The sequence below is a fragment of the Zootoca vivipara genome, chromosome 5 (assembly GCF_965207765.1).
Source record: "Zootoca vivipara chromosome 5, rZooViv2.hap1.1, whole genome shotgun sequence".
Classification (NCBI taxonomy): Eukaryota; Metazoa; Chordata; class Lepidosauria; order Squamata; family Lacertidae; genus Zootoca; species Zootoca vivipara.
In genome coordinates this window covers 47,972,673-47,999,580 of record NC_142588.1, presented here as the reverse complement: position 1 = coordinate 47,999,580, position 26,908 = coordinate 47,972,673, and the positions used below count along the sequence as shown (strand labels likewise).

The window sequence follows — 26,908 nt, the reverse complement described above, 5'->3', positions numbered from 1 at the left end:
TTGGGGTGGGGCAGGCAGTGTACTCTTAATAGCCTGCATTGACAGGCCTGGGGAAATCATAGCTGCCAAGTCTCCCTCTGAAAAATGCGCGATCAGGAGCGGTGCGGCACCGGAAGTCGCTTCTATGCATGTCTGCACATGCGTAGAAGCAACTTCCAGTGCCGGTGCTGCCCGATTTCCGGTGCCCATACATGGGTAGCGCGGCACCAGAAGTCGCTTCTATGCATAGAAACAACTTCCGGTGCTGCTCAGCCCAATTTTCGGTGCCCAGGCATGGGCGGAGTGGTACCGGAAGTCGCTTCTACGCATGTCCGGACATGCGTAAAAGCAACTTCCGGTGCCGCGCTACCCATGTATGGGCACCGGAAATCGGGTGGTGCCAGGACCCAAAATGGAGCCTCCCTGGCAGGAAGGAAATCCGGGGGATTTACGGAAATTTTTCCAATCCGGGCTGCCAGCGGGAAACGGTTTAAAATACGGGGGTTTCCCGCGAAAAATGGGTGACTTGGCAGCTATGGGAGGAATAGAAAAGTTTTCACCAGGCATTTAAAAGTTGGCACCTGCTGAATCCCTATTGGCGGGTTGTTCCAATGACACTAAAGGCTCAATTTCTCGTTGTCTAACGAACCTCACCAACAGTTAACCAAAGTTCAGATATAATGATATACCATCAATTGCTCTGAAAGGGAAATGGGGATGGTTCGGAGGAGAAGGTAAGAGTTTGACCATACAAAGGGAGCAGGAAGACATTTATAAGCCTGCAGGCTGCTTCTTATCTCCCATAGTCATTTTTAAGTCTGGGTTGTAATGCCTGCCCATGGTAGAGAAGCCCTCTTGCACCGGCTTCCGCTGATGGGACTCCTTAGGTGAGTCCTTCCCAATATGGATAAAGAAATTGTGCTAGTGCTGTGAGAGTACTGCCAACTCAAAAGGAAGTTGTTCATCATTCAAAGTACCTATCAAAGGTCATCTGCCATGCCGAGCTATGTTTATTCTATGTTCATCTTCCACGCCCTGTGATACTCACGTCACTCTGCAGCAAAGCTGCATGCAGAGAATGAGAAATGTTAATATCTTCCACGCCACAGGAGCCAATCACCTGTCCTTTCATTTTCTCAAATGCTTCCTTGTATTTGTGCTGAGGAAAGAGGGGGAAATGAAGCAAGGGCATAAGGATTTACAGAAACATACTGGCCACCACAGCATTACTTTTTCTTGTCTTCTCAGCCAGCAAGCATTTTAAATAAGGATCCAAATAAAGATCTGCATTAAAATAGGCATGGTCTGTTGTTTTTTTAAAAAAAAAGGATTGGGAGTTTGAAATTTCAGTTTATATCTAGTAAGCAGAAGAAACTTTGTTTCACTGAGAGAGGCCCTCATTAAAAATGACACCTGCCAATTCAATCAATGTAGGGAGTGGAGCTGTGCCAACTCGATCTGCCACCCTGGCATCCATGCATTCAGTGGGAATGTCTGCAGCAGGGAAGACATCAAACACACTTGCCCAGGCTCCTTGCAATCTAGACCTTTTCTTGACTGTGGTTCCAGATGACACAGAAACCTTAGTATATACAGCTGCCCATGTGAAAGGCTTCCCTACTGCAAACACTTGCACTGTATGCGCAGCAAGCTCTGGTGGGCAAAGCTAGTTGTCGCAGCCTTCATTTGCACTCAGGCATCAAATGAATGTAGGTTTGTCATTTCTGAAGAGGGCTATAATTTCAGCAGAAGCTGCAGAAGGAACATAAAAAAACCCACATGCTACAGTGTTTCTCCGAAAATAGGCCATACCTTGAAAATAGGCCATACCCCGAAAATAAGCCATACCCCGAAAATTAAAAAAAAAATTAGACATCCCCTGAAAATAAGCCACTATGTGTTTTTTTGAGGAAAAATAAATATAAGACGGTGTCTTATTTTTGGAGAAACACGGTACCTGGTTTCAGGCACAATGACTTCATATATTTGAATTCCAACCTAATACAGTATCATATGGCACTATTTTTGATTATATGCATTTTTGATCTGCTGTTTATGTCTTATCTTGGAATACTGCTGAATTGCCTCTCGTTTCTTGTTATATTTTTCTTTATATGTTTTGCATCCATACCTTATACCTGACCATGCTGAACTGTTGTTGTTTTTTCTCTTTTGTTGACTTTTCAAAATACTCTGTTGGTTGCGTTTGTTATACATTTAATAAAATAATGTTGTGTGGTGTGTGTGTGTGTGTGTGTGTTATTTAATAAAACCCAAGAGTTCTTCTATCCCAACAGGCCATAAGAGAGCAGACTTCTCCATTCAGGACTCCTTTATCGTTATTTTTGACTCAAGGGATATGATTATTTCAAAGCATGGTAGCAAAAATACTTTTCTGTGTTTTATCTTACAGTTCTTGAGCTAAGGAAGGATGCAGGTTATATGCTGCTTTCTTTCTAGCCTGTCCAGGACCCTTGTTAATATTCCATTTGGCTTTGCCACACCACTGCACATTAGGGTCCTATTTTCACTAAACCCCAGGATTTCGTCCCAGTTTAATTGCAGCCAATTTGTTAATGTGAATTGGATCATGAAGGACGGTAAAGAAATATTTCAAGTAAGTATTCAACTCAGGAAGACTGAATATAAAATTGGAGAAATCGAGAGATACGTAGCCGCTCCGGCACCCTACCTCTCCTTTCTCTTATCAAAAAAACGCAAGAAGGGCTTATACACTTGCCAGAAGCGCGGCCTTGCCCACGCCTGTTTTGGAAGGATCATACAAAAAAATCCCATACGCCCAAAGACTCTGCGCCTGCCCTTTGAGGGAAATAGGAAGCCCAGAGCACCTTTTCTTCAGATGCCCCTTCCAAGAAGAGGCACGGAGGGAGATCCTGGACCCTATACTGGCGAGGTCAGCAGGCCTCCTGGAAAAGCAATTATACGACCTGCTCCTGCTAGGCAAAGACCAGAAGATAACCAGGACGGTCGCCAGATTCTGCGTCCAGATATGCAGGCTCAGACTTTCTACTGAGAATAACCAGCCCATCTGAACATCCCAAAATACGGTTTCCCAAGCGACCTAGGCCCAGTTCTCTGCGGCAGCTTATTAAGTTTTAAGGCTTAAGTTTTAAGTATTCCTATGCGCATTGCATTTACAAATATCAATTTTATTGTTGTACAAAGTGTCACATATATGTTATGCTCCTTGGAACTGTTCTTCCAAAGGAATTTTTACAAGAGCTGGTCTTTGACTGTAATAAAGTATTCTATTCTATTCCATTCTAACTCAGGAAGACACAAATTTATCATTATGCACATCAGGATACACTTACTTAACACTGAATTATGTCTGCTTTTTCAGTCCAGTCACACAATTTGTAGAGATCATCAAGAGCCGTTTGTATTTTCCCTTCAAACATAAAACACAGGCTTTCTTTCTTCCTCCCCACCGTCCACGCCAAGTGCCCCCCGGAGAATTTCATCAGCTAAGATCTCCCATTTTGTACCAGTCAATATTGCTGTTAAATCAACTTACATCACTTATAATCTCAGTGGAAGCCTTTGCTGTCTGGAAAGGAATGGCATCCAGTTTCAGTTTATAACCCCCATCTTGCATCTTCTTCCAGGATTCCTTGTAGCAAATCTGTTTTAAGACAGTAAATGGGAACAGTTTGAAGCTCTCTCCCCAATCATATGTGTGAATCTATGCCGTGAAAGAAACCTGCATTAATTCCCTTGTTCCTAGTTTTGGCAAATATACCTTTAGGCTCATCTTGTGCACTTCAGGGTAACAGCTCTCTTCCAATGCTGCACTTCAATGGTGACAGTATGCTGGATCCAGGCCCAGTTATTTGAACTAAGGTTACAATGAAATCAATGGGGCAAATGCCTTAAGCCCTATTGGTTTCTATGGGAACCAAGTCCAACTATGTTGGTCTGGTTTTAATCCAGTAAGTTTAAATGGGGGGTGGGGGGTGGAAATCAAGGATATAATCTACCGAGTTATGATTTCATGACTCCATCTGCAGGCAGCAACACTGGGAGGCCTTATTTTCAGAGAGCACTTGCCTTCAGCAGTGTTTTCTTTTGTGCTTCATTTTGCTGCTACCACCTGGGGAAGTGGCAATAATATGGATGTTTCCTTAAACATAATATTTCAGTTGCAGTACTGTTCCAAGGCATGGGGGGGGGGGGTGGCAGCCATACAGTAACAGAGATGGTAATTGCCAGTGTTCATAAAGGTAAAGGTAAAGGGACCCCTGACCATTAGGTCCAGTCGTGACCGACTCTGGGGTTGCGCGCTCATCTCGCATTATTGGCCGAGGGAGCCGGCGTATAGCTTCCAGGTCATGTGGCCAGCATGACAAAGCCGCTTCTGGCAAACCAGAGCAGCACATGGAAACGCCGTTTACCTTCCCGCTGTAGCGGTTCCTATTTATCTACTTGTATTTTGACGTGCTTTCGAACTGCTAGGTTGACAGGAGCTGGGACCAAGCAACGGGAGCTCACCCCGTCACAGGGATTCGAACCGCCGACCTTCTGATCAGCAAGCCCAAGGCTCAGTGGTTTAACCACAGCGCCACCTGGGTCCCTGCCAGTGTTCATATGAGGGCACAAATGTTCGTGTCAGCTGCCATTGCCCTCCCCACAATGGCCTAGAATGATGCTGTATCAGAAGCATCCTGACGTTAAGGAAATGGTGGACAGTTACTGATGCTGCATATAAAGAAAATGAAGCACTCACTCTCCCTATTAACCTGTCAGCAATTTTTTCCACTACACCCCACTCCATTCAGGGACCTGAATTTATTCCCTGACTCACATGAAGATTGGCAAAATTTATTTTCAGCAGTTTTCACCTCAGCCCTAGTTGTTCAGCTCTTCTGCGTCTTCCTAGCAAGTCTTTTTAGACCAAGTCACAGAACCTATAACACAAACCTGTGCTGCCTTTTACTAAAAGTAAAGGAGGAAACTAAGGCACACGGGCATGGGATAATGCTTCGATGGCAGTCATTGCATGCGGGCTGAGATAGTCTTAACATGATCGCCCTCAGGATGCAGTGTCAGAAATCCAAACGGATTGTAATCAATTCCAGCTATGGTGAGTGTAAAGAAGTCTCCAAGAACAATATGTTATTGAAAGAAACAGTGTGACTGCAAGACATGGCACAAAAATGAAATCTTACCTCGCTGATATTCACAGCGTTTTGTTTAGCTTGAAAGATCTCAGGAAGTTCCGCCGTTTGGGTGTAATGATGTTTTACATTCTCTCCATGTTCCTTATATATCCTCTGCAAAATATGAAAAATACTGTATAGGACGCTTGCTACATATGCCACAGTGGTTCACACAGACCACTAAAAAGTTATATTATGTTAAACAATTCTTACTACAATTACTAAAAATATTTGATGGATCAGCTCTCCCAAATGAAGCTGTCTGAGCACTTTGATTTTAGAAGAGCCCCACAACATTATAAAATATTAAGTAAATTATTAAATGAATAAGACAGTAGTGGTGTTTAATACTACAAGGTAAGGCATTCCCCAACATGCAACTGTCCTCAGGCATGGCCATGCCTATGAGCACATGGGAATAATTCTCTATTAAACAGACCACACATTTTCATAGGGTGGAATCCACTTGGTGCCCTTGCAATCACAGAAAGGCTTTTGATCCAGCAGTGGCACCCACCAAATTGGAAGAGGAATAGAGAAGATGCAATGTTGGCAGAGTCCCCCTCCCCACTGCAGAACCCAACTTCCCCTGAAAAATGCCTCCAGATAATTGGTGAACCCTCTAGAATAGGATGGAAGGTGGAATGAGAAGCTGCATGGGGGAATCCATAGATATCACCACCCCTTCATTAGTCAATACTGTACCTCCGATGAATCAAAAGTCTGTCCATTAGCGCAAAGGAACTTATTGGATCCCATTCTCATTAGCTTGAATGAGTGCGAACTCGACTGCTGGAATGAATTTTTCAATACCCAGTTTGAGAATATTATTCATTCATATTTTTTGGTTTAAATTTGGAACCTCCCAAAAGGAAACAATATGGCACTGGTCCAATTACAGATTGCAAATATTCTAATTCACTGATATAAAATTTTATCAGTCGGAATAGAGTTGAAAATGCATCTGCCCGAAAGTTCATTTATGTTACATGTTCTATACAAGGGTTTCCCATTGGGCTCTGCGGAGAATGGAAGGTTTCCATTCTGATTAAAAGTGGCCTTTGTAAGGTTCATCTGATTAGAACACAAATTTCTTGGTTCCTAGGAATGATCTCAGTGACAGGGAGTGAAAAAGAAAGCCTGTGTTTCAATGAGGTCGTTCAAAGAGGATACCACTCTTATAATCATAATGTATATACATTATAACTTACATCCACAGCCTGGTTATAACTAATTCTAGCCTGGATCATCTCAGGAGTGTCTTTAATACTGGTAAACTTCAAAGCATATGGATGCTGACGGTACTTCTTCTGTTGAGCAGAAAAAGATCAAAGCTGTGAATTTTGTGCTGCTCTTTCATGCTATTTGAAAGAAAAAAAATCATAGGTTGCTTGAGATTAGAGTGAATTTGTGAACATAATTATTATTCCTCTTTCCTTTGCTTCATCTCCTAGGAACTTTCAGATTAATATTTGTTTCCACTTAACAATAACCTTTACCTATTAATCCTTAAAAGAAATCTCACTTAAATTTAAGGAAAATATTTCAAGATTATCTACGCCTACTAAAATACCCAAGGTCCCACGACTGGAAAATCTTTTCCAAATGGCCTGAAACACAAAACAGCATTTTGAATTAACAGGGTCTTCTGGAGGCAAAAGAATCAACAAGAGGAGGCAAAACAGCAATAATTCCCTGTCATTCAGGTGTTGAAAATGCAATGTCCTTGTAAAAGAAACTACATGAAGGGAAGATACAAGGGGCATGCTTTCATTGGAAACTGAAGCCAGTAACGAACAATATTTTCAGAGAGTTGAACTCAAGTGGGTATGACAGAGGCTCTGACTCCTATCTGTGGCATATGCATTTTGAACGTACACTTTCATTTCTTTTGCGCCACCATGGCTAAAGCACTAAGAACTTCCTACAAGACCTATGTGCAGACTGAGATAAAGGGGCACACCACAGACATTGATATATCATCTTCACCTCTCTGTCTTCAATGTGAGTGTGCATAAAGGCCTTCTAAGCATACAGTGGAACCTCGGTTTACGAACACTTTTACGAATTTTCGGTTTACGAACGCCGTGGACCCATCTGGAACGGATTAATTCACTTTCCATTACTTTCAATGGGAAAGTTCACTTCAGTTTATGAACGCTTCAGTTTATGAACAGACTTCCGGAACCAATTACACCCATGCTTCGGGTTAAGTACGCTTCAGGTTGAGTACTCTGCAGACCCATCTGGAACGGATTAATCCACTTTCCATTACTTTCAATGGGAAAGTTCAGTTTATGAACGCTTCAGTTTATGAACAGACTTCCGGAACCAATTGTGTTCATAAACCGAGGTACCACTGTAATTAATATAATTGTCAGTGATAGGACCCTTTAGAATCTCAGAGGTTCTAACTGTGGATTATGCAATTTAATTGTGTTCAAAATAATCACCAAGCTGCATTGTTGCTCTTTGTTGAAGTGTGTGTGTGTGTGTGTGTGTGTGTGTGTGTGTGTGTGTGTGTGTGTTCTCAGCCACATGATTTTCCCAGAGAGAGAGAGAGAGAGAGAGAGAGAGAGAGAGACCTGGTTAAAAGTAGGTTCTCTGTGCCTGTAAGTACACCTTATATGGCTTTTTCTTGATTCACTTCATTAAAAAACCTAAGCTAGTGGGGTAGCAATTGAGCATTGTTTGATTGTCATTATTATTCATGACATCATTTGTCACCTACTTTGTTTTTGCAAAGGCTATATGGACTCCTACTGTTTTGTGTTTGGTATCTGGCTTCCCTCTAATTATGAGTCCTATTCCTGGTTTTGAGGGCTTTCATGTGGGATGCCTTTTTCTTTTCCCCCCTTTGAGTGGAAATTATTTTAATTTTATACAGACATTTTGCACGCATTATGCAGCAAGTTTTGTTATGTGCTGTCATGAAATCTCACCTCACTAATGAGTTCTCCTGCCTTCTTAGCTTGCTTCACATTTAACGACCCAGTGGCGATCCATCCGACGCCTTTCATCCAGTTCAAATCTGCTCTGTATCGGTTCTGACAAAAGGAAAAGGAAAATGCCCCATTGTTGCTGCTCACACATTTAAAATGCCACCTAAAGAATTCGCACATCAGAACACCAGCTGAGCCAAATTAGTGACTGCTTTTGTTTTATCCACTTCTTTGCAGTTGTGGGTAGGAATGGGGGGGTTAAGAAAAGAGATTGTGGTATCACCAACAGCAAACACTTCTGCTATAAGATTTAAAAGAAAAGGCTTTTCAAAAGCTTTATTTTTTTATATTAAAAAAAACCCTCCTGTTATAGCTTGCTAATGGTTTGTGGTTAAATCAACACTGCAGGGATACTGAGTACTAAAAACAGTGCAGGAATGTTCCGGAAGATTTCTCATCAGACATTCCACTCTATCCTGTGCATATTTACTTGTAAGTAAGTCCCGCTTGGTCCAATGAGACTATTCCCATGCAAGCGTAAACATGATTGCAGCCCTAGGGTGGACGGTAGACATTTGCCAGAACTTGTGATGTGTGACAACATGTAACCACTTATCAAACTTGTGGCATAATGCCTGTGGGGTGGGGAACAGGCATCTCCATGGGGTGTGTTTGTGGTTTACCCTTATCTTGCACCTTTTTGATCAAATATGGGGGAGAAGCATAACATTCCTTTAAACGAAAAGTGTGAAAAGCTGCAGTAGCTTCTTCATTTCCCATTCTAGCGTAACATTATACAAACAGGGCACTACCCCACCAACCTCAGCCTGCCCTTAACCAGCCCCCATCTGCCTGCCTCCTTACAACAACAAGGCAAGAAGGTAGCCTTGGCTGTCACCTTTGGCCTTGCAGAACTCAGTAGGGAGGGAGATGGGAACCAACCCACAATTAGTTGGCTCCACCTGTCATTGGCTCTGTCTCCATTGACTGCTGGTTTCCATCTATTATTGGCCTCCCTGTCTTCTGCACTACCAGTTCCAACGGGTACCAACAACCACTGAACAAATGTAATCACTTTTTTTTGTCTAAAAATGAAAAGAAAGGTCCTTTGGTCTTTAGATGGAGCAGAAGGGAAAGGGCAGGTTGTTTCGGTCGACCTATCACTGAAATATGCCCCATACTAGCCAGGCTACAAGTATTTTTAATTTCTCCTCAGTCTGGAATGTGGCCATACTTTACCCTGCTATGGCTAACGGCCGCCATGTTTTCAGCTGGTAATGATTTTGAACTAGAACAGAGTAGGGACTGGCATAGTCTGTGACGCTTTCAAATCATTAAATAATAACACAGAACCTTGTGCAACAGTGTTCTTAGCATAATAGTTAACCCATACTTGACTGTGCTTGTGAGTTCTCATTTAAATCGCTTAATTTATTTGATTAACCCAGAAAGGCTTTTCCATATGGTGATTTAATTGGTATTTTCTTATGAATATTTTATACTCTTTTATGTAAACTATTTAGAGGGTGTGTTTTTTTAAAAAAGTGGTATATAAATCTTAAATAATAAAAATTAAAAATTAAAATTTAAAAATAGATAATGTGTAACTTACATCACTCTGCAGGTCATATGCCCGCTTTGCCCATTCCACCTTCATATCTGTAGGCAAGGCAGTAAAACGATGAAGAATCGTCTTGTATCCCCTATCACTGGCCAAATCCTGAGCTTTCTTGGCATGGACAATATTTATCATATCCATGGACACATTATACTGGGTCTTTACATTCTCAGACGCCCTTTTATATTCCAGATCACTCTGCATCTTCGACATAAGATGCGAGTGAGCCATCTGCGAGTCTTCATTCACACCTTTCACCCCAATCAACTTTCCTCTCGTCTTCTCATAACTCTCCTTGTATTTTACCTATTAAAGAAGGGGGGAAGGAATGGATCATAGGTACAAAGAAAGGTAGCAAGCTCAAAGCCATTGTAAGCAACAGCATCGGGTTGAAGTAAACGGAACCTTTCAATAAACCGGTTTAATAGGCTTCTTCAGAAAAAGCACTGTGGCCTCCTGCAAAACTACTGACAAGCATGCTTAATATGTCTAAGTACAACACATCTGTACATCAAAAGCATACTGTATTTTTCCATCTCAACAAAAAGCAGAAAGCAAGTAATAAGGACTAACTTTTATATGTGATTGAAGTGCACAAAATGAGGATGCTTGCATGCTCTTTTTTAATGTTTCCAAAAGGAGCATCTTTTTCATTTACTGTTTTATCCCAGGGTAAGGAGCCTTTGTGTTACTTGAAAATGCATCATATGATTTGCGTTTTATGTCATTATTAGCACAGTCCTATGCATCTAGGTCCTACTGTGTCCAGTGGGGCTTATTCACACTAGTAAAAAAATTTAGAGCCGCAGTCTAAACACATTTCTCACTGAATACACTGAGATTCGCTTCCAAGTAAAAATGCATTGTATTGCATCATTAGAGTATGTTGCACCTTCTTGACTGAACCAGTAGCCCAAAAGAACAACACATTTGGTAAAGAAACACTAGACAGCACTGGTCCTACTATTAGGGAGAGTGAGGTAAATGCCTAAAGCAGCAGTTTTTGCATACCATGAAAGGGCAGCACATTTTCAGTGTTTGTATTTTGTATTATTATTATTTTTCTGCAGAAGTCATAGCATCTTGGAGTGGTACTGGGAAGCTGCAGCTCAAAAGGTCAAGTTGTGCTTTTGAGCACTAGCACAAGCTAAATAAAATGTATTGTTTCAGGTAAAGGTCAGTGCAGAGATATGGAGCTCAGGTAATATATTCACTCAGAGGCTTGGGAATCAGATCCTAAGACAGGCTTCCTCAACCTCGGCCCTCCAGATGTTTTTGGCCTACAACTCCCATGATCCCTAGCTAGCAATACAAGTGGTCAGGGATGATGGGAATTTTAGTCTCAAAACACCTGGAGGACCGAGGTTGAGGAAGCCTGTCCTAAGACCTTTCATAGTAGCAAGAGTTTAGTTCTTCCCCTGAAATTTTTTCACAGAATTGTGTTTGATGGCAATTCAATAGCTTAGTTTACTTGCGCAATACATTTTTACAGAGCATTCCACCTGGCAACCCTGTGTTTTGAGGGATAAAAGTGTCAATAACTGATAATGTGGGAGACTAAATACTACTATTTGCAGGATGTTGGACTAGTAAGTGGGGCAGCCAGATGAGACCATTGTAATGCTGTACTGGTTGCCAATGAGCTACTAGGCCAAATTCGAGGTGGTAGGACTAGCATATAAAGCTGTAAATGACATGGGATCCAAGTACTTAAAAGAATACCTTCCCTGATATAAACAATCTCAGCAGGTGAGGAACAATCTCAGCAGGTGAGGCCTTGTTGGTGGTGCCGCCACCGTGGTCTACACAGTTGGCAGTCACCCAAGACAGGGTCTTTTTAGTAGCAGTTCTCTGTGGGATGCCCAGGAAATTTTGTGGGTTTTCCGGGGGGGGGGATTTAAAACATCCCTGTTTACTCAGACCAACAGACACTGCCCCGACAACCCTGAGATTGCACACTGAGATAATGCTTGTAACCGTTCCAATATCTTTTGTGTTTGTTTGCTTTATAATTTTCTGTGCCCTGGGCTCTTTCAGGAAGAAGGGTGAGATATAAATCAAACGAATATAAATAAAACAAACAACAGCAACATCTGGAACATACAGCAAGGTCATTTCAGTTGGGGTTTATTTGTTTTGGTCAGTCCTCAATACTGTGATTTGGAGCTCGGGTAATGTAAGGGTGAGGAACCCATGGTCGGCCCCAGCAAGCATAGCCAATGGTTAGAGGTGATGAGAGCTGTATTCCAGCAACATATAGAGTGTCACAGGTCCCCCCCCCCATCCCTGCTATAGACTACACTACCCTTAAATTATGTCCTAAGACCTGGTCACAGGGACACACTTTAGCTCCCTAGAGGAACGATGGGCCAAATTCAACTAAGCTGCTGCACAAACAGAGGCCCGTGTAACAGGACCTGCCTCCTCTTCCCCCCAGATCTGCTCAGGAGGGCAGAGAGAACCCCCCCAGGACAGCGCACAGGGGGAGGAGAGGGGAGACCATTCCAATGCTTAGCCTGATGGAATGACCGCCTTAAGGTGACACTGAATCCCACCTGGTGTGTTCACCGTGAATCAGTACTCACATCACTTGCCAGGTCCCTCTTTGCTTTGGCTGTCAGGAATGGTATGGCATCAAGATGAAGTTCAAACCCCTTTTCCTTCTGGCTCTCCCAGCTACTTTTGTACAGTTTCTAAAAAGATTTTCAATGCCTCAATTACTTTTTTGTTACGATGCACCAGTGCCGAAACAGTAACACCCAAAGTTTCAAATGGTACCAGAAACCTATGGCTTCATGAGCTATTAAAAACACACTGGAGAAAATTGTTCTTATTCTAACCTGCATGTTAAAGGTAAAGGTAAAGGGACCCCTGACCATTAGGTCCAGTCGTGACCGACTCTGGGGTTGCGCGCTCATCTCGCATTATTGGCCGAGGGAGCCGGCGTACAGCTTCCAGGTCATGTGGCCAGCATGACAAAGCCGCTTCTGGCAAACCAGAGCAGCACACGGAAACGCCGTTTACCTTCCCGCTGTAGCGGTTCCTATTTATCTACTTGCACTTTGATGTGCTTTCGAACTGCTAGGTGGGCAGGAGCTGGGACCGAGCAACGGGAGCTCACCCCGTCACAGGGATTCGAACCGCAGACCTTCTGATCAGCAAGCCCAAGGCTCAGTGGTTTAACCCAAAGCGCCACCTGGGTCCCTAACCTGCATGTTAGGTAAAGGTAAAGGGACCCCTGACCATTAGGTCCAGTCGTCAACGACTCTGGGGTTCTGGCGCTCATCTCGCGTTATTGGCTGAGGGAGCCGGCATACAGCTTCCAGGTCATGTGGCCAGCATGACAAAGCCGCTTCTGGCGAACCAGAGCAGCACACGGAAACGCCATTTACCTTCCTGCTGTAGCGGTACCTCTTTATCTACTTGCACTTTGACGTGCTTTCAAACGGCTAGGTTGGCAGGAGCTGGGACTGAGCAATGGGAGCTCACCTGCCACGGGGAATCGAACCACCAACGTTCTGATCAGCAAGCCCTAGGCTCAGTGGTTTAACCCACAGCGCCACCCGCTGTCCCGTAACCTGCATGTTACCTACTGCTTAAATTTAGGAGTTCCTCCGTTAGCAAACCAATATTGCATATGTTAAAGAGCTGAAAGAGCAGTTTAAGGGCATAACTACTACAACACAGAGTAAAACTAGCCCAATAGTTATTTCTTCTCCTAAAGCCCCCTGGAAACTGTAGTTATCTGGCAGTGACTTGCATTCTCAACACTCTGATTAAACTGTAATTACCAAAATTCTTTGTGGGAAGCAAAGATAGTTAAAGTGGTAAAAATAAACCCCAAACAACCATACATTTATAGTATATATGCATTGAATCACTCTTGAGAAAGCATCCATCATTAGCCACAGAATAATTGTTTCAATAGCGTGAAAGCACAGGATTCCCAGCCAACCATACCTCACTGATATTTGCTGCATTTCTTCTGGCTTGTATGAAGAGGGGCTCATCTTTGCTGATGCTGTAATTATGAAGAAAACCCTCGTTTGCTGACCTGTATGCAACCTGTTTACAAAGGCAGATCAAACAGTATCAGCACTGGGCATACTTGTTTCGAGAAGCAATATGTAACAATTTCCAAAGGTAAACTTCCTGAATACTTACACCCAGTTACTGTATGGTTTATACCGTCAATGATTATTTTTTTTAAAGTTGCCTCAAAATCAATTTCTATTTTAGACTGAACAATTATGGTTGATATCAAAGAATAAAATGAAAAGAAAGATGAAAGAGCATGAGTGCTAAAACACTTGTGAAATGACTGGCTACCTGACTGTGTCTTTTACCTCAGTCTGAAATCCTCACTAGACAATACTTTCACTTAAACTGAGGGTTGTGCCTTTAAAGCACATTTGAAGCACAGTCCACACACAAACACACACAGCCCTGGGCACTGCAGTTTGTTGAGGGTTGCTGGGAATTGTTAACTCTGTGAGAGATAAACTACAGTGCACATAATTATTTGAGAGAAAGAATGTGTTTCAAATGCGCTTTAAATGAATAAGTGTGTACACAGACTTAGATTATCTTGTTCAGAACGTTAAGAAGGGTTGGCGGCCCACTTCTGCCATTTCCCCAAAACATCAAGACAGGGATAGCGAACACTCAGCCCTCCAGATGATGTTGGAGTCCATAGTAACCAATGGTCAGAAAGGGTGAGAGTTGTAGTCCTTGGAGGGCCAATGATTCCCTACGCACCGGGGCTTCACTTGTGCTAGCTATTGAATTGTAAGCTATATTATACAGCTACACTACATTGCTAACCTGTATTGGTGAAAGCCATACAGTGGTGCCTCGCTAGACGAATTTAATTCGTTCCACGGGTCAATTCTTATAACGAAAAATTCGTCTAGCAAATCCCATAGGAATGCATTGATTTTATTATTATTATTATGCCCATAAGAACGCATTAATTGAATTTCAAAGCATTCCTATGGGAAACCGCGCTTCGCTAGACGAATTTTTCGTAAAACAAATTCGTCTAGTGAGGCAACCTCCGCTTGAAAAATCCTTTTGTTAAGCGAAAATGTCGTCTTGCAGGGCGTTCGTTAAGTGAGGCACCACTGTACTGCTCAAACAGTGGTGTGGAGCCTGTGGTCCTCCAGAAGTTGCTGGACTACAACTTACATCAGCATCAGCCAATGATAAGGGATGATGGGACTTGTAGTTCAGCAACATCTGGAGGACCACAGATTCTCCACTTCTCCACTAAATAAAACACTGATTTCTCCTATTTTATAAAGGCAAAACATTGGTCTAAGGCAGGCATCCCCAAACTCTGCCCTCCAGCTGTTTTGGGACTACAACTCCCATCATCCTAGCTAACAGGACCAGTGGTCAGGGATGATGGGAATTGTAGTCCCAAAACAGCTGGAGGGCAGAGTTTGGGGGTGCCTGGTCTAAGGGGAATGAAACTGAATTATTATTATTATTATTATTATTATTATTATTATTATTATTATATTAAATAAAGCCTAAGCAATGGAAAATATTTTAAAATAAAGCCATGTGCAGACAATCTAATCCAGGTACCATGCAAGACAGGCAGCGTATTTTTAATGACAGAAAGAATGGCCTCACTGAGGAAGAACAGCCGCAGAGGTCCATGCAGATGTTCTAAAAGATCCAATTTAGTCTTTTTCTCTCTAGTTAGGTACATGGCCTTTATCACCATAGTATCTAAAACCTGGTCAGCACGCCTCTTGATAACCCTTTGGGTTTAAAGGTTTTCTACCTGCAGAAGTACAGGGAGTTCAAAAAAATCTTAGAAGTACACCTCAAAACTATGTAAAGCAATGACAAATTTCCGTGGCTGGATCCTATTGCTTTTTCAGTGGTGGTGCCTGTCCCCAAGAATTACCCGTTTTAATGATAAAGAATCTGTGTGGAGAGAAGGGAAAGTAGGAGACTCACATCACTCTGCAGTTCCTGGCTTCTCTTCGCATGTTTGATCTGGGAACTGTCTGCCACACTTGTGAACTTTAGAGCATCAGCCTTCTGTCTGTACTTTTTCTAATTGAAATGCATTTTAAAAAAAAGATGGTATAGATAACATTACCACATTTCTCAAAGGTAAAAAAAAAAATTGACAAGTTATGCCTTCCACTTACTGACAGCACTAGCAACAGCAACACAATCTTTTCAGGTTAAACCAACTCAGAAATAGAGGCAAGGTTACTCAGATAAAACAGGGATGGAGTACATAAAATGGAATAACCATTCTGTTTCCCAACTTTTTTGCTATCACTTTGCACTGATTAATTATTCCCCACCCCCAAAAGATCATTTTACCTATTTGGTTTCAACGTGAACCAGGTTCTTTTTTTGTCTACACACACATGCCTACTTCACAAGTTGCTTTAAACTAGAGCCAACATTAACTATGGTTTATAGTTCAACGAACAGTATACACTGGTACACAGGGCAAAAATCACCGCTGCTTTGCTCCTCTCCCTCTCCTGCTGCACTGCTGGGAGCTAAGCCATGAAAAATGCAGCCCTGAAAAGTTCACAATCTGCATTGCTTTTCAACATCTGTGGCAAATGCTCAACATAACAGAAACCATGTTATTTCTGAGTGAGGCCTGAATTTGTTGCTGTCAAAAACACCGTAAGAAGAAGAAAAAGACAGCCTTTTTCACAGTAATGTCTGTTGATAAAGAAGAGGCACATTCTTTTGCATACTTCATGTGATTGTCTTGTACTAACAATTCATCAATCAAGCACACAATCAACTCCAGGGTATGTGTTACATGCATGCCTCAATATAGCATTTCTGCAGGGAAAGACCCTGTCTCAGAGCAAACATACCCACTCTTGCCCTGTGATGTTCCCAGCTGAAAATAAGACTGAGATTGATTTATTTTTATTAAAGTGCATAAAGATTTCAAAGAGATGCTCATTATTCCACAATCAAGATGCGGGAGATTGTGAGGCATATTAGGAACAAGTTGTTTTCAAAAATGATGTTCAACTCTATATGATGTCATACAAAGAATAACAAAATGCCAACTCCTTGGCTGGAAATAGAAGCATCCAAGGTATGTGTTAGTTTTCAACTGATATACCTTTTATACAGTTCAGAAATGAAGAACTGTGTCACCTGATCATGGCTGGGTTCAACATTTTTGACAGTGAGTATTTATGTGGCAAACCCCAGCAGTAGACGTCACTTTGCTTCCTTGCAAGGTATGAGATCTGAGCACAGCTGTTTCTTCCTGCCTCTACTTCAGAATACCTGCATAGCCTGATGTCAAGGATCTACAGTATCAGAGTATAATCACTGGCAACTTTAAATAAGCCAATCCAGCTCCTATTCCTTCCTTTCACTCTTATATATATATATTAATTTCCTTTCTTTTAATTTCTGTTTTTCTTTGATAAGTTTGCAGAGCTTGTGACTGAAAAGGCCGAACTCAACCCAACAGGCATGTATGACAGTTCTCCAGGGACTTGATAAACCATCCAATTATAATACAGTGCATATATTTTCAAAATATTTCTATCTGCTTGCATCTTCCATGAAGGTCCTGCCAGACTTTATTATACTTAACAGTAAAATGAAGAGACATACCTCACTAATAAGTTCTCCTGCTTTCTTTGCTTGCTCAATATTGAGACTCCTGTCTGCTATCCACCCAACTCCCTTCATCCATGTAAGGTCTGTCTTGTACTGAAGCTGAAGACAAAAGAAAGCTCATTATTGCACAGACTGATTAGGTAGGCAGGCAGCAGGGCTAACAACTTGAATAAAATATTAGGGGAGGGGGCAGGTAAGCCCCATCCCACACAATCAACCACAAGACACAGTTAATGCACTCCATTTGAATGGCAATAGCCATCTACTTTGTGGGTCCCAGCCCCCTCAAATATACTATTGGGGGGGGCAAATGGACCCTGGCCACTAGGAGCTGGCTCCTATGCCAGGTAGGTAGATTTAGTTGTATCACTAAATACAATACATGAATTTGCCAGCCATGGGTGACAAGTCTTCAAGTTATAGCCTTTGGTATTACCCACAAATTCTCTTCCACACTAATACTAATGGCAAGCATTAGAACTCTGCTTAAAGCTATCTCCCTGCAAAGTCTTCCCACTGAAAGTTAATATTTTCTATTGGACAAAATTTAAATTGGATTGAATTTGACACTTGAGTTATCTGCATTCTCATATGAGACCCATGGATTGGTTTAATATAAAATCTGCCTTGTAATGACAAAGAGTTGAGCTACTCGGAAACCATAGTAGCTAACAAGTTGCCCTCCAGATGTTCTTGGACTACAATTTCCTTCATCCCTGCCCAGTGGTCATTCTGGCTGGGGCGAACAGCAACATCTGGAAGGCACCACATTGGCTACCCTTGTAGTCAATAAATTCTGGTAACACCACTGCAATCATCAGCTTTCAACCTCTGCTCCTACCTCACTCTGTAGTCCATAGGCTTTTTTGGCCCACTGTGTCTTTAGGTCTTCTGGAACCACCGTATAATCATGGAATTTCTTCCTATAGTCGAGATCACTAGCTAGAATCTGGGCCTTCTTGGCATGTTCCAAGTTTACCATGTCCATTGGTAAGTGGAAATTAGCTTTATTCTTCTCAGATTCTTTTTTATATGCAATCTAGGGAATATCAAAATATTGCATTCAACATTGTATAAAAGAGTATAGGGGAAAACAGCAGGAGAATAATAGCAACCATCTCTACTTTATATACACAACAGGTTGATTTTTTCCAACAGTCTCACTCTTTAGCATGTAATTACTATATACAGATCCATGCTTCCCTGACTGAGGCTTAAAGTTCTGATCCAACCTTAATGCCATGGTTGTGAATGTTTCATTCAGATATCTGTAGTGGCTCACTGTTTCTCAGTGTCACTTAGCATACATTTATCATTCATTATCATTATTTATATAGCGTGTAAAATGTTTTATGCTTTATCTCCACAAACAAAATGTGTCGGTCTTCACTTCACTTTACATTAAAGTTAACAATATAATAATCTTATGTATATTATCTCGGATGTAAATCCCACTGCTTTCAATGGGGTTTATAGTAAAGTGAGTAGGCACAGAACTCCAGCCTTGTTTATTTGTAACAAAGATTTCAATGCAATGTTTCTTGTAACTAGGGTCTGGTGCAGAACCAACAAGATCAATTTTCTAAACATGCTCAAGAGATTAAGAGTGCAAAGTGACCGCATGCACTTTCTCCCTCTCCACTCATCGGTGCGAACCTATTCTCGACTGTTAACCACGGTGCAACATTACATCTCTATTCCTGCTAACCATGGTTGGTTTTGCAAACCCTGATTAAGGCGAACCATTTTTAAGAGTATGTTTATTATTTTCTGTTACAACAACAAACTGCAACAGCTTTGACAAGCATTGAAGGACCCATTTTTCTTTTTGAGTTCTTTATTGGCAATAACTATGGCAAGCGAGGGTCCAGATGGTCAGGAAAAGAAGGGGAGAAACTGGAAGGGCCTGGAACGGGAGGGTTGTTAATGAGTCTGTGACATGCTTCTGCTAGCATAACCATGAGTTTTCTACAACCACCTTCTTACCAGATAAAACAGGAAGAGGTATTATTTTTTTACTATGTGCAGTAAAGGATATATAAATCCCAAGGTAATAATGAGAGCAGGAGTTTCAATGTTAAAATCAAATATTTAAAATAAGTAATGGGAAGTCATTTACCTCACTGCTCATTTTGGATACTTGTAAAGAATGAAGAAGCCTTGAATCTTTGGTTGCCATTGCTTTTCCTTTCGTTTTCTCATATTCTTCTTTGTATTTAATCTGTTTAGAGAAAATAGGCAACATTTACTCAAAAGACAGATAAATGCCAGCTAAGCTGTATTTTTCTTTTAAAGAAGGACCTTTCTCTTAAATTTTCTACTGACAAAAACGGAAAGCCAACTGCTCAAATCTCTTCCAGTTTCTCTGTCAAGTGGTACTTTCTGTTACATTTTAAACTATAGCAACAACAAAAAAGGAACAACTAGAAGAAATTGAAAGATTACGCTCAATTGTATGGGTATATAGCTAGTAACAATGTCTAGAAAACATAGTCTTAAAAGTAAATATAAGTGAAATAAATAAAGCAGACTATAGTGGTACCTTGGTTGTCGAACTTAATCCATTCCGGGAGGTCCGTTTGACTCCCGGAACAGTTTGAAAACCAAGGCACGGCTTCCGATTGGCTGCAGGAGCTTCCTGCACTCAATCAGAAGCCGCGTAAGTCGCATTGGACTTTTGGCTTCCAAAAAACATTCGCAAACCGGAACATTTTGCAGCGTTCGGGAGCCAAAACGTCCGAGTACCAAAGTATTCGACAATCAAGGTATGACTGTACAGAATGACACTGTTTGAAAATATTGTAAAATGGAGAAAAAGAAAATGGGTGGCTTACATATGTGTCCCTCCTCAAGGACAACACATTTCCTCTCATGCAACAGGGCTTTCCCTTCCTCTTCTCCTCCTTGCAGCCACCTGTGCACTCCGAATCTGCTCAGCAGGCCTGAGCAACTATCCAGAGCAGATTAGGGAGGCAAGGCTAAGAAGAGGAAGGGGAAATTCCACTGGGTGATTGAAAGCCTGCTCTTGCAACAATGGATGCCACCCATTCTTTGGCCCTTAAGGATGAAAGCGTCACCGGCTCATTAAGATATTTCAAGCAGCAGGTCGAATTTTCCAATCTGGAAATATATTCACTTTATAATTATTTATTTTTGGTTTTAGGCAATTTAAAGAGTCACTTTCAAAGACTAAGGTATAACTAGAATGTTATTACATTTCTCCGTTAGTTTATCAGTTTGTGACAGATTATTTTTTAAGGAAACTTCCAACTTAAAGCCCCAACTCAACATGTTTTCATTTCTCTTTATTATTGTAGACGTCTCTTATGCCCCAGATAAATACATATAACCTACATCACTGGCAAGATCCCCTGAAGCTTTGGCAGCGAGCAAAGACATGGAATCCAAATTCATTTCAAAGCCGTGGCCCCTGCTTTTCTGCCAGCCTTCTTTATACTTAATCTGAGGGAAGGAAATGCAGTAATAAATCATTAATGTCAATAAAGATAGGCCAAAAAAAACTAGCATGCACTTCGCTCAGCAAACTATCAAATCAGCTAGCGTAGCATGTGACTTATGCTTCTAATGAAAATCACATATTTGGATATATTATGCAAATGTATATTTGTGGGTTCCCTTACCTGACTGTATAATTCCGCATTGGCTTTGGCCTTGAGTAACTGTGGGACATCCTGTGGCGAGGTATATTGTGTTTTGGTTTTCTCATACTGGGCTCGGTAGTTCAGCTGTCAAACAATCGAAAGCATATTCAACATGTCAAATACAATGATATTTAACTGCAAGAGGAATGTTAATTGTTAAAAGCTATTCTTAAAAAGTCGTTAGGAAATAAAATCTGAAATTATACGAAGAGGGGCTATGACTACTCCCTAGCTTTTTTTTCCCAAGAAATGTCTGAATAATAAAAAATAAATCTGCCTAAATTTGAGGCTGCAATACTTCTTAAGGAGACTCTGAAACTGACTCCCTAGAATGCCTTTTACTTACAAAATGTTATCCATGGGACAACTGCAAGATACCTTCTTATTTATGTAATACTTCTCATGCGTTGGGGTACAATGGAAATAGGACTTACATCACTAAGTTGCTGAGCATTGATTTTCGCTTGAACAATCTGAGGTGTGCTGGTAACAGAGCTATATTTCAGCTTGTCTATACTTTGCTTATAGTTGACCTAAATTAAAAAATGGAGAAACACATTATGACTACCACAAAAGGTTTAGTAAAGCAATTCTCAAGGTAGCTTTTACTACAAATGGCAAATATATTGTTATCTAGAATATTTGCAGCAGTTAACCAAAAGCAGAAATCCTGTGGGGTTTGGGGTTTTTTTTTAACTACACTGCAATTTCATTGGTCTGGTATTTATATAAAATTAACAGATTTTCTGTCTCTTGCTCACTTTTATTTGCCAGCATTTTTAATTGGTTAGCCTTGTCAATTGTGTTAAATTATGGTTTTAAATATTTTAAAATATAAAGGGAAATCATTAAATAGAAAATGCTATATATGCAGAGTGTCGTGAAAAATCTTAATAAGGTAAAAACGTTATTTCAAAGTCAGTGACTGATAAGGTCAGAGCCCAGTAACTTGCTAATATATGAAGGCAGCAGCAACAATACGAACCCATACAAAGCAGTATATTAAATCCACATTATGCAAGATAAAATGTCATGGTGAGGTTTCCCTTTAAGCCTATTCTTCCCAAAGACCTCCATGTTACACTACAGGATACAATTATTATTCTCAACAGGCTTTAATTAATATTTGCCCTAGTTAATTACCTTCTCACTAAAATGCAAATTGCATGCCACTTTAAAGTAGTTGATTTAGTGAGAGGGTTTTTTCCACATTCCCTTTTTTTGGGGGGGGGCTGTGACATCCAGATTTTATTTGATGCTATGGGGTCCATTCTTACATATCTTCCATTAAAAAATGTATAACTTATCTAATATGATCAGTATAACTGAAACAATTAATTCATTGATGTCCAGTTCTCACATCAGCAGATGATCTGGAGCGTTCAATGCAATTTTCTACTGATATTTCATGTTTTGTTTTGTTTTAAGTGGATGAAACAATGATGAAATTTGGGCTGGTTTACATGGTTGAAAAATGACTAGGTGGAAAGAAGGGTAGGACTCTCGAGTAAAACAGTTGTTTTTGTTTTGTGGAAAAGGAACTGTGGCTATGAAAACCACTTGTGTGGAACAGGACATTTCAACAGATGCCACTTTACAGGTCCTCAAGTGTCACGCTGCACCTCTAAAATCCTCTCCTCTACAGAATTCTGGTTTATAAAGGAAATCTCTCCAGCTCTCTGCATAGTCATCCTGCTGTCCGACGTGTTGTCACTCAAACTGCCATATACTAGGGATTGATTAAACTTGAGGTGCAGGGGCTGCTACTTGAAAGCTATACACGTAACATTTTTCTTTCCATGTCTAATGCAACTCCAATCTTGTGTGGACTGCTCTGCTAGCATAGCAAAGCACACGATTGTGTTGTTGACCCCATAAAATCTCCTCTTAACTACCTTTGAATTCATCAGTGCAATTTAGAATGTGTGGAGGGTATTTTTTTAACCTAAATAAATGAGGAGTTATGTGAAATGCTAAGTGGTAGAACATGCAAAAGGTTCAATCCCTCGCATTCCCATTGTTGACAGTGCTGAGCTAAGTGGACCAAGGTTTGAAATGGCAGGCAGCTTATTTGGCACAATGGTTTCCTAAGCATCAATGCCCAGATATAACAAAAGTAATGGCTGTTCTCCAGTTTACATCTGTGATGTAGCTATAGTCTTAGTATTGATCCTGTTCCCAGTGGAATAGAGTAAACATTGGAAATATGTAGCATCAGTGGTCTACAGATAATAAGGTTAAAAAGGCAAAACCTGCAAAGCCTGTTTTGTCCTATGTGAAATTCATCTTCACACAACAGACGGGGATCCCTTAGGAATGTGCAGAGGTATTTTTCAACCAAACCTTAGTGCATGCCATCAGAAATGTAGGCTCTTTGGTGCAACATAAAAAGATAGGAAGTGACCAGAAAGAGGGAAATAAAGCTATAACTAATCCCGTGTTTTTGCTCTTCGAAGTGAGAGTTAATTACTCTTTTCCTATCGTCAGGGAATCCTGGACCTGTGGTTCAGTATAGGGGTGTACAGAATTTTAAGAGAATTCACACCACTTTCACCCAGATATACAGGTATTTCTCATGGCATTCTCTAAAGGCACAAGATGCAAAAAATCTTTCTGGAACTAAGCAAATCTGATTCTGGATGGGAGACTGCCTGAAAACTCGCTGCATGCTATCCCGAGTCCCAAGGGGTTAGAAAAGTAGGATATAAATGCAAACGGTGCAATAAATAAATGTAAACCATGTCTATTCAGAAGTAAGTCATACTGAATTCAAAGGGACTTACTCTCAGGTGGGTGGGGTTAAGATTGCAGTCCAAGTCCTTTTTTGGAAGTGGTTGTTAAATTAGTATAAAACCAATACTGTATACATTTTGTAGTGCAGAACTACCACTATGGGAAGCAGTAGTTCGGTAGACCTTCAAGCTATGCAGGGGGTGAGGTTCTGGAGATTGCTCATAGAGCCAAAATTGCACATAGTCAAAACCCATCGGGTTCAATGGCGGGTAGGATTGCAAAAGTCATTTTCCCCAAAACCCTACCCCTTTACACCCCTTTTTAATTTTTAATTTTTTTGTCACATATGTAAAGCTGAATGCACACAAGTTAAATGGATGCAAATTGCAAAATTACTGTAATCACTTTGGGATTACAACTAAAAAGAACAGGATCGACACTAGTACAGCTAAATGCAGGAGGTTAGATATCTAATTTCCAGTGCCCTGAGAATTTATGAGTACCAACTGGAAAACAACTTTTATCTCTTTTTTTCAGAGCACTGTTATCATCAGCTATATTTGTCACCGTAATTAAATTACTGCCTTATACAGACCGCAAATCATACTCCATCCCATGCAAGCAGAAGGGTGAGAATTCAGAAGGCTATTTACATCTTTCAAAGGGATCAGCTTCCTTGTTGTCTGGTATGAAGGAGTGAGAGTAGCTGGGTAATTGTAGTCAACATCATCGTGTGTGTAATCAGATTTATAGGCTATCTGGAAGAAGGAGAACAAAAAGAATCAACTTTTTTTTAAAAGCTGTCATTTGTTCTGAATAATTATCAGACAAGAGAAAAAGAAAAAAAACTCAGTAATATTAATATTAAACACAAGCAGCAAAGTAAATTCAGTGGCGTCAATGCCAAAGAAAATGAAATTATTTGCATAGTTTAACTGCTAATTGATTCTTTTTCAGCTGCGCAATTAATCCAGTGCCAACCACAGAAACATTACCTTAACTTCCACCTGTGACACATTGCTTTTATCTTCATGCTTACTTTTTGTGCTTCACACAGAGCTTCAAATAATGCATTTCAAGACAAGGTACACAGTGTCTCAACACAGGCACCCATCATTCAATACAGGAACTCCCTTCCCCTTAAGATACAGTTGGCACAGAACCTTACAAGCTTTTGATGCCAACTATTTATTCATCTAGGATTTTAGTTGAACCTATGTCACTGCATGCTGTGGTGGTTATTTTACTGTGTGCATACTCCCACCTATTTACAGATGGTGTGATTTTATTGTGTTTTATTGTTTATTGGACCCTACTTTGGGATTATTTTATAATCAAAAGTTTGTAGCAAATTTTATAAGAGTGTGTGTGTGTGTGTGTGTGTGTGTGTGTGTGTGTGTGTGTGAAGTTTGTTTAGTTAAATCAGGCATCCCCAAACTGCAGCCCTCCAGATGTTTTGGGCTACAACCCCCTGATCCCTAGCTAAGAGGACCAGTGGTCAGGGATTATGGAAATTGTAGTCCAAAACATCTGGAGGGCCGAAGTTTGGGGATGCCTGAGTTAAGTCCTATGGAGTGTTGTGCTACCTGCTGTGTAAGTAAAAAGCTGCAAACCATAATATTACACCAGTGATCCAGCAACATAATGCAGGCATGCTGTCCAATTCATGCAAAGTTCACTGGTAGCGTATAGGTACTTCAATATTGTTTACAAACACAGTGTTTTTTTTCTATTTTCATATTTCCTGCTCATGCTTTCACCTCCCCAGAAGTAATCAAACCTATGGCTATCCTTCATTTGACCCTGCTAAGATGAGAAGCCGTATCAAAATAGTATATTGCCGAAGCATTTACAACAACTTACATTGCTTGCCAGACTTCCAACCTTCATGGCATGTGCTGTTCGCCTGTCTATGCCAACTCCTTCATAATGACCTTTCTGGTTCTGGTAATGCTCTTTGTACTTGAGCTGTGTACAAAAACAAGTCTCCTCTCAGACACAGAAGTTTCCTTCTTTTATATTGCAATGAAAAGAACAAGACATAGGGTAGGATTCACCTCATGAACCCTCTCAATGAAAGCCCTACACAAGGACTTTTGCCCAGGGGCAGTGAAGGTGCAAAAGGAGGCCCCAAGTCTGGTAGAATTTCAATAAATTAAATGGGCCACAACTTTACTGATTACAGAGGGCAATAGGTTTTGGCACAGACATTGTATGTGTATCCTGAATCAACCAACCGTCTGCTGGTTGATTATTTTTGGCAGGGTTAATCAAGGTTACAGATTGGCCTTTGACACACACCAAATCAAAGTGATCCTGTCCAAGATCATGTGGATGGAGCCATGCTGCATCAGCCCCTGTCTAGGTGTCTGGACAGAAACATCTCTACCCTGGATCCTTTTAACGGGACAACCTGCTTCCTTGGGCTGGCGGTGGCTCTGACCACATGGTCCAACTACCAGTACGATACACCCCGATGCCTTATCTCCCATCAAGCTGTGACAATTGCTATGAGGTAGGCAAAATTTGTCTGAAGGAAAATTCCTTCTTGGCCCCAAATACAGTGAACAAATCCTTCCATAGCAGGGCCTCCTTGGGCAGCCCTACACAGAATAGCGCACAGGAGGAGGTGAGCAAGGATTGCCCCATCTAAGATGCTGATATGTTTGTGCAGATGGAATGTTTGTGATAGTGAATCCTGCCCATACAGAACTTTCCTATTTTAGTGCCACAGAACAGAAACAGAAAGCAATTCAACTTGATTGTTTATCAAGAATATATTTAGAGTAGCTATGGTTGACTTTTACTGCCCTTTAAGTATATTTTGCCTTATCCAGTGCATAATGTCTATACAGTGGTACCTCCGTTTACAAACTTAATTCATTCTGGAGGTCCGTTCTTAACCCAAAACCATTCTTAACCTGAGGCGCGCTTTCGCTAATGGGGCCTCCCACTGCTGCCGCCGCACGACTTCCGCTCACATCCCGGGGCAAAGTTCGCTACCCAAAACACCTACTTCCAGGTTAGCGGAGCTCGTAACCCTAAGCGTTCGTAAGGAGGACCGTATGTAACCCAAAGCTCCACTGTATCTGAAAGTTTAATTTTCAAGCTTAATTCTTTAATTCCATTGATTTTTAGGGACTTAGCAAAAAAAAT

General features: G+C 41.1%; 1 protein-coding gene across 2 annotated transcripts in view; it reads right to left on the bottom strand.

The window, feature by feature from the left end:
- Positions 1-26,908, bottom strand: part of NRAP (nebulin related anchoring protein) — a 62,287-nt gene that overhangs the window by 18,671 nt on the left and 16,708 nt on the right. For both annotated transcript variants that reach the window (XM_088670559.1, XM_035134073.3), the window contains 17 exons: positions 25,616-25,720; positions 24,406-24,510; positions 21,454-21,552; positions 20,999-21,103; positions 20,712-20,819; positions 19,477-19,578; positions 18,199-18,396; positions 17,352-17,456; positions 15,693-15,791; positions 13,680-13,784; positions 12,305-12,412; positions 9,714-10,025; positions 8,102-8,206; positions 6,371-6,469; positions 5,169-5,273; positions 3,518-3,625; positions 1,028-1,138 (listed from right to left, as the gene is read on the bottom strand). In XM_088670559.1, coding sequence (XP_088526685.1) covers positions 1,028-1,138; positions 3,518-3,625; positions 5,169-5,273; positions 6,371-6,469; positions 8,102-8,206; positions 9,714-10,025; positions 12,305-12,412; positions 13,680-13,784; positions 15,693-15,791; positions 17,352-17,456; positions 18,199-18,396; positions 19,477-19,578; positions 20,712-20,819; positions 20,999-21,103; positions 21,454-21,552; positions 24,406-24,510; positions 25,616-25,720 — 2,079 coding nt within the window. The remainder of the gene's footprint in view (positions 1-1,027; positions 1,139-3,517; positions 3,626-5,168; positions 5,274-6,370; positions 6,470-8,101; positions 8,207-9,713; positions 10,026-12,304; positions 12,413-13,679; positions 13,785-15,692; positions 15,792-17,351; positions 17,457-18,198; positions 18,397-19,476; positions 19,579-20,711; positions 20,820-20,998; positions 21,104-21,453; positions 21,553-24,405; positions 24,511-25,615; positions 25,721-26,908) is intronic.